The sequence below is a fragment of the Prunus persica genome, chromosome G8 (genome assembly GCF_000346465.2).
Source record: "Prunus persica cultivar Lovell chromosome G8, Prunus_persica_NCBIv2, whole genome shotgun sequence".
Classification (NCBI taxonomy): domain Eukaryota; kingdom Viridiplantae; phylum Streptophyta; class Magnoliopsida; order Rosales; family Rosaceae; genus Prunus; species Prunus persica.
Genome location: NC_034016.1, coordinates 15865966 through 15872989, shown reverse-complemented (window position 1 = coordinate 15872989; position 7024 = coordinate 15865966). Strand labels below are relative to the sequence as shown.

Below are 7024 nucleotides of genomic sequence, written 5' to 3'. Positions count from 1 at the left end.
GGCATATATAAGCCTTGGCATATACAAATTTGTGATAATAGCTAGGTGATTGCTGAGGGACATGACAAGAGGCAGCGGGGTGGCAAAATCAAAGATGTTTCTGGTTAGGTAATGTTTTTATACATGGTCAGTTAAGATGGTACAACTGGTTTAGTTTTGGGGGCATAATGATATGCATGTGCGACACTTCATACTGCAGGGAAGCTAAGAGAGTGGATCATCAACGTCAATTCAGCAAGATGAAGGGAGCTGCAGAGAAAATTTCAAGCAGAAATGAGAGTGACAGTGAGGAGACTGGTAGTGGCAGCCCATCATGGATGTGCAACTGGGTTCCACATCCAAGAACAGGAATATATGTTCCCAAAGGGCATGAAGGGGTGATGGATGATGTCCCCAAGGAAGCTGCTTCTCTCAACCAGACTTTCTGGCTCCGGAACGTCGATGGAGTACTCGAGAAACCCGACCCGGACACTTCTCCGGATCATTACTATCGGTACATGCATATGTGAGCTCATTTGAGAAAAATATATTCAATCATCACTATATCTATAAAACTGAAGTATCTAATATTATTAGAAAGGGTTTATTGTGAATCATATGGCCTAATTGTATATTGTGGCCGGACTTACTGTTTAAATAAGATCGGTGCCCTTACGAACAATATCATATATATAATATATATATATTAAGCTAGCCCTTGTATAAATTGTACTCTTTGGATATGTACATACACATGCATGGCTACGTACACGAGTACAATATTCCCCAGTTCGTGCAATATTTGCAAAATTTGGCTTCCATGTTTACAATATAGTAACACACAAATTGTTCGCTAATTAAATAATTGATGTAATAAGTATATAAATCAACTGTTTTATTATACGATCATCGAATATGATCCCTTTGGCAATATACATCTTAATCTATATTCACGACCACGTATGAAGCAGTATTTTTTTTTTGGGTTAAAAATTGAATCCGTATTATGGCAGAAAAACTTGCCTATATATGTTTTACGACCACGTAAGACACACGTCATCAATGAAACATGTATAGACAAGTTTTTCTTTTCCAAGTTGGTAAGAAAGGCTGGCTTGCTTGTATCTACAGCGTTTGTGTTTTGGGCCTAACATCAACTTCCTCCTTTTTATTTTAACAAGAAAAAGCAAAAGCTCTATTTTTGTTCAAAGAAAAAAGCAAAAGCTGGTTGTCTATTTTCAAGTCACTATCCAATTCAATCCAATCCATCTCATCAAAGATATTTTCTCCGATAAATACTGGTTAAACGCGATAAATATCATTACCCAAAAATATAAAAAACGCAATAAATATCTTTGACCAAAAAAAGCAATAAATATAATCTGAATCCAACGCCTAAAATCCACGAAATTCCTTCTCTCACTGACACGCGTCCTCATCTCAATCCTATCCTTTCCAAATCAGAAAAAACGTACCAAAAAAGCAACAAAAAACAAGCCATTTCCAACCAATAAATAAAAAACATTACTATAAAATGCTCTTCAGTCTTCAGCTACCGCGTTTTTAAGGTGGAGAGTTTTGAGTACCGTCCCTTCTTCTTCCCCAACCGTTTCTGCAAAAAAACACTGTCAATCCATCAACATCAGACAGAAACAAGAATCGTTTCTTGGAGCGTGAGGTTAAAGAACGCTGTTTGGTGTGTGTGTGTGTGCATGACGAGCGCATCGGAGCTTTTCTACAACCGGAGGTCTCGCTACAACAGCCGAACCGCCACCCACGATCTAGGGTTCGATTCTCTCCCTCCTCCTCTTCCCGATCGAAACCACAATCACAACCGTCGCCATCACAATCACCATCATGAATCCGACGGCTGCGATCCTCTCCTCCGCCGAACCCCTCGCCATCTCCGCCACCGCGCCTCCCTTCCGGTAACTTTTTTCTTTCTTTTTTTAATTTCAAATTCTGCAATTGAATTTCGTAATTTCTTAAATCCGTGCGCTTTTGGGTTTGGTTGGTCAGGAGCGAGCCGCAATTGGGGCTGAGCAAGGTGGGGCCCACTCGGGTTCGGGAAATGGGGTCGGTGCAAGCAGTCCCGGGTTGAGCGGGAACGAGAGGCTTCCTGGGTCTGTTTTGCTCGCTAGGGAAAGGCTTCTTGAGAGGCTGAGAGGGATGCCTCCTTCACAAACCAGGTCAGTTTCTGCTGCTCTGCATGTTAATGCCTCCAAATTGTACTTCTTTTGAGGAAAATAGCTAGCTTTGTTTCTTGTTTACCAATTACAATAGCATATTAGCAATTCTAATGGATTATACATGTACTTAGGAGCTGAAATTTGGATGCTGGCTGCAAATTATTGCCCATTTATTGGTAACACTCAAGTTAATTTGGAGATTAAGACTAGACTTCACAATGAATCTTGCTGTGGAATTTTACCGTGCTTAGATATTCTGAGCATTGCATGATCTCAATGTATAAAATTATGAGAACTCTCCACCAGTTACCAATTGGTTGTGGGATGCACACCAATTACCAATTGACGATTGTCAGCCCGTCTAAGCCGAGCATTATGATCTATTGTTTGGCGTGTAACTCAGCATCCATCAACTGGTTAAGCACCCATGTAGAGATGATAGCAACTTCCTTGCCTAAATTTAAAAAACCTGCCTCTTCGTATTGACTCTGATGAAATTTCCTTGTTCTGTTTGGCTTTATTTAGGCATCGTAGAGCATTGAACGTTTACGGAAGTGGGCTAGTGCATGGTGATGAATCAAGTCCCCTTGATGTAAGGGATTGGGGTAATGAAATTTTGACTGGTCGGTCAGCCGGTGCCTATCCTTTCACTAACTTGGGCTCCCAAATTGAAAGGCAGCAACTCTTGCAAGAAGCAAACAAGAAGCCTCCGGGTCTCACTCAAGAGGTCCTTGATTGTCTGAGCCCTGAGCTTTTCAGCAGCTCAGAAAGGGATGTTGACAGGTTGGTTTTAAGGGCATCCCGAGATTGTAGTATCTGCCTGGAGAGCTTCCTAGATGGAGATGAGCTTATAAACTTGCCTTGTGCGCATAGATTCCATGCTGTCTGCTTGGGTCCCTGGGTTCGAATTCGAGGGGACTGCCCATATTGCCGAAGAGTTATAGTTGTAAATAGTCACACTGATAAAAGGACCACATAGTTTCTGTTGAGATGATTGTTGCTTGGGTGCTCATTTGCAGGAAAAGTTTTGGAACTTGACCACCAAATTATGGTGATGCTTTCTATTAGATGCAACGAATCGTTGTTGTGTTTTGTCTTGCATACTTGGTGTATACTTTCAATCCATGTTTTGTAACTTAATTTACAATAGTTGTAAAGCAGGTAAAGGTAAGCTAGATTTTACATCTTCCCTAAACTTTATAAAAAAAAACTGATGAAGCCTTGCAAAGCATGTAAAGGTCAGCTAGTTTTAAATAGAATTTGAAAAGAGCGTGATTTTGGTAGTAAAAAATGTAAGTGAACTTAGATGAGAACCTTACATCGCCTATTTATTCTCTCTTCTTCCGCCGTCACTCTCTCTCTCCACGCCCTCTGAACCTTTCCTCTCTCTTTCTATCTCCGCTGCCGCCACATGGCCAGATCCGGTCCACTCCGCGAATCTCTCTCTCTCTCTCTCTCCTCCTTTGGTTCACTTCCTCAAACGGAGATTGGACAAGGGTCTGCAAATTTAATTGAGATTTTTTATTTAAACACTACACTTCTTTTAGTTTACCCTATGTTCTAACTTTACCCCAATTTTTAATTTAAATTTTCACAATTTCTAAGAAAACCCCACTATCTTTCCAAACTACTCTTAAATACACCCCAAGCTAAAAAAATAAGAAATAAAAAAAAATTTATTTATATCCCACAATTTTCTTTGTTCACTTTAATATTTAAATCATTAAACAATATTTGTAGTATACATGAGATTTTGTTTGGGGTGAAAGTTTGAAGCAAAAGTATGTGCTAGGCATCAATTTAAGGACGGTTTGAAGGCATCAGTTTGAAGCAAAAATACATGAGATTTTCTTCTTGTGCTAGGCATCCGTTTGAAGTAAAAGTATTTGTAGTATATATGAGATTTTGTCATGACTGATCTTTCTCTTCAAGCCTTGGAAAGAATCTTCTACAGTTGTGGAACCTAATCGCCTAGCTGCACAAGGTGCTTCAATGCATCGGATCTCAAGGATATCAAGAGTGGTGAGGAATTTGCATTTTTCTAAAACTTATTATGTAGAGTGGTGGGGTGTGTGAATAGATGTACTATGGTTAAGTATTAAGTTGGATGACGTTTTTTGGCTTTTTATATTGTGTTAAAACTTACAACTTAATGATTTAAGTATTGGGGTGAACAAAGAAAAGTAGGGGTTTAAATAAAAAATCTCATTTAATTTTTCAAAAGAAAAATTGAAAATCCAATAAATAATTGAAAAAAGCAACTTTTGGCCAAGATCAGTTACTTTATCACCTCCACTTAGACTTGATGCCCAAGTAATTTCATCCTATAAATTAGCCACAAACAAATCTAATATCTCTCTCTGCCGCAACAGATCTTCCCAGCATTCTCCAATTCTTTCAAAACCCTAAACCCTAAACCCTGCATCTCTCTCTCCATACCCAACTATGGCTCCTCCTTCTCAAGATTATCTTCTGGGCCATCGGCTCTCTGCCGGCCTAACCCCTTCCCGGACATCTTCGACCTTACGCTTAAGACAACCTATGAACCAGGCCCTTCAATGGGTAGAGGCCAATCTAGGCAGTCTTCACACCCAACCTCAAACCCGTGCATTACATTTTTCTTCAAAGCCAGCCGATACACTGCTGATCACACCCGGAAAAAGACCCCTCCCGAGTACTGGTACTTCGGGGGGATCCAGCGGGATCTGATTTATTATGAAGAAGAGGCATGGAAGTTTGACCCTCTCTCCACTTTCAAGCTCATATTTGCTCTTCGAATGGTGGAGAGGCTTGACTTGTTGTGGGTGCACAAAAACCACCCTTTAACCCTGTCGCTGAATGTCATGGCTTTGGGGGGTAAAGGTTGGTTCAAAGATCTATTGGGGTTTCTCTATTTTGTTTTGGAAGACCCGATGAAGGAAGCAGAAGCAAAAGCAAAATCAAAGAAGAATGGAATAATCAATTATGACTATGCATATTATGATTCTGACGAAGATGACTTTTATCAGAGTTATCCGTACAAGGAAGAAACTGGGGTTGAGGAGAAGAACAGAGAAGAGATAACTGGCACAGATACTCGCATTGGCAGGGCTAAAATGGCGGTCGAGAGGTACCAAAGTGACCCGGATTATCGAAACTTGCATGATCGAATCTCGGAGATGTTTGCACATTTTTTGACATCGGATCTCAGGTTTCTGGAGTCTGGTGAGATCGAAAAAATCAGTTTTGCTTACAAATTTTGTGCTTCAGTTAATTCTGGTTATGACAGAGCAACCCTGCTGTGTGAAAACATAGCAAAGAGAATTTTCCCACGCCATGACTATGAAGAGTACAGTGAGCTTGAAGAAGCTCATTACGCTTACAGGGTTCGTGATCGTTTGAGGAAACAAGTACTTGTTCCTCTGCGCAAAGTGCTAGAATCATCATCATCATCAAGGAAGATCAGATATGTTCCTACTGTACCAGGGCTATTATCCCAAGACCCTAAGGCCCTGGCTGGTTTGAGAAGATACAGGAGGATCCTGAGCAATGAGAGAGAATATGAAAGCACATTGTATTTGATGGAAAATGGAGGCGAAAATGGAAGCAAATCTCAATTTAAGCTTTATATAAACGTTGTTGAATTTTTCCGGGTAAGCATTGGTGATGGGCTAAGACTTCCACACCAAATAGTATTTCCTTTCTTGTACATGAACAAGGAACATAATGAAAGATCAGAGCTTGAATGGCAGACACTAGTCCAAGATTTTTCAAACAAAGGGAAGCTGAGGAATTGTCTTGCCGTATGTGACATCCAAGAGAGCATGAGAAAGACATACGAGGATATGGTTTGCATTGGCATGGGGTTATTGATTTCAGAACTGAGTGAAAATCCATGGAATGGAATGGTTTTTCCCTTTAGCCTTTCTCCCAAGCTTTGCAAGATCGAAGGAGAAAATCTTCAGTCCAAGTGCGAGTTCATGAGGCGGATAAATCTTCAGTCCAAGGGGATAGAGTGTTCTGTGAAATTGGACTTCTTAGCAGTTTACAACCAAATCTTGGCCACTGCAACCTCACAAAATCTAAGCCCTGAAAAGATGCCCAAGAGGATTTTTGTGTTCACCAACACGGATTTTCGGAAAGCCTTCAAATGCGATTGGCGGGACAATTATAGAAAGGCTTTGAAGAATTACAGAAGAAGAGGGTATCAGACTCTGCAAGATATGGTTTTTTGGAATCTTAATGGTGGCATGCGTGAGCCAGAGGTTATTAATTGCCCATTGAAGGAGAACCATAAAGTAGGTCTTATTTTAACTGGGTTTTCAAACAATATGCTCACTATGTTCTTGAATGGAGAGTCAGATTCAAGACCATACGCAGCTCATCAGATCCAAGCACCTTATGGTATTGATGTACAGAAATGCATTCCTAGAGCAGAGGATGTGATGAAATGTGCAATTTCAGGACCAGAATTCGATAACCTTCTTGTATTTGATTGAGTTTATGTTCCTTGACAAAGAATGATTAATGTTTCATTAGATTTTGACTGCCTTGTTCTTCTAAGAATGGTTTGGCTTCTCCTGCATTTGGTTGATTTTCTGTACATAATTGCAGAGGCTGAATTCCAAATTTCTTTTGCAATTCAATTCCATTGCTGTTAGTTTTGGTTTTTGAAAATCTGTTTTCAGAATTAAGGACCAACGAACACTACCAAAAACAAGTCGAATGCTGCTCAAATGCACTTTCAAAGTTTTTTTTTAAATTATTTATTTTTTTAAAAAAGAGAATAAATTTATGTTCCTTTCTGCCATGAGCATCTACGATATTTATTCTTCCATTTCATATACTGACTTTGTGTTGTTGATTAGTGTTATACT

The 7024-nt window shown here is 39.8% G+C and overlaps 3 protein-coding genes across 4 annotated transcripts; all 3 read left to right on the top strand.

The window, feature by feature from the left end:
- LOC109950692 lies at positions 1–900 on the top strand. 2 transcript variants are annotated; one of them, XM_020570587.1, is made up of 2 exons: positions 1–108; positions 200–900. In XM_020570587.1, exons 1-2 carry the CDS (start codon positions 62–64, stop codon positions 507–509), a joined length of 357 nt encoding a protein of 118 aa, XP_020426176.1. In that variant the 5' UTR covers positions 1–61; the 3' UTR covers positions 510–900. The 2 variants fall into 2 exon arrangements, with proteins under 2 accessions (XP_020426176.1, XP_020426175.1); XM_020570586.1 differs by having other exon boundaries at positions 10–108; positions 188–900.
- Positions 1513–3405, top strand: LOC18766929 (probable E3 ubiquitin-protein ligase RHY1A). The gene is made up of 3 exons (XM_007201823.2): positions 1513–1907; positions 1999–2168; positions 2694–3405. Exons 1-3 carry the CDS (start codon positions 1692–1694, stop codon positions 3145–3147), a joined length of 840 nt encoding a protein of 279 aa, XP_007201885.1. The 5' UTR covers positions 1513–1691; the 3' UTR covers positions 3148–3405.
- Positions 4727–6646, top strand: LOC18766562. Its single transcript, XM_020553556.1, has one exon. The coding sequence runs from the start codon at positions 4727–4729 to the stop codon at positions 6644–6646; it is 1920 nt and encodes a 639-aa protein (XP_020409145.1).

Bases quoted from the DNA above. Each gene is read 5' to 3' on its own strand.
- LOC109950692 (XM_020570586.1), top strand. From the start codon at position 62: ATGACAAGAGGCAGCGGGGTGGCAAAATCAAAGATGTTTCTGGTTAG. The intron at 109-187 runs GTAATGTTTTTA...CATGTGCGACAC, and splicing joins TCAAAGATGTTTCTGGTTAG to TTCATACTGCAGGGAAGCTA.
- LOC18766929 (XM_007201823.2), top strand. From the start codon at position 1,692: ATGACGAGCGCATCGGAGCTTTTCTACAACCGGAGGTCTCGCTACAAC. The intron at 1,908-1,998 runs GTAACTTTTTTC...TTGGTTGGTCAG, and splicing joins GCCACCGCGCCTCCCTTCCG to GAGCGAGCCGCAATTGGGGC. The intron at 2,169-2,693 runs GTCAGTTTCTGC...GGCTTTATTTAG, and splicing joins ATGCCTCCTTCACAAACCAG to GCATCGTAGAGCATTGAACG.
- LOC18766562 (XM_020553556.1), top strand. From the start codon at position 4,727: ATGGGTAGAGGCCAATCTAGGCAGTCTTCACACCCAACCTCAAACCCG.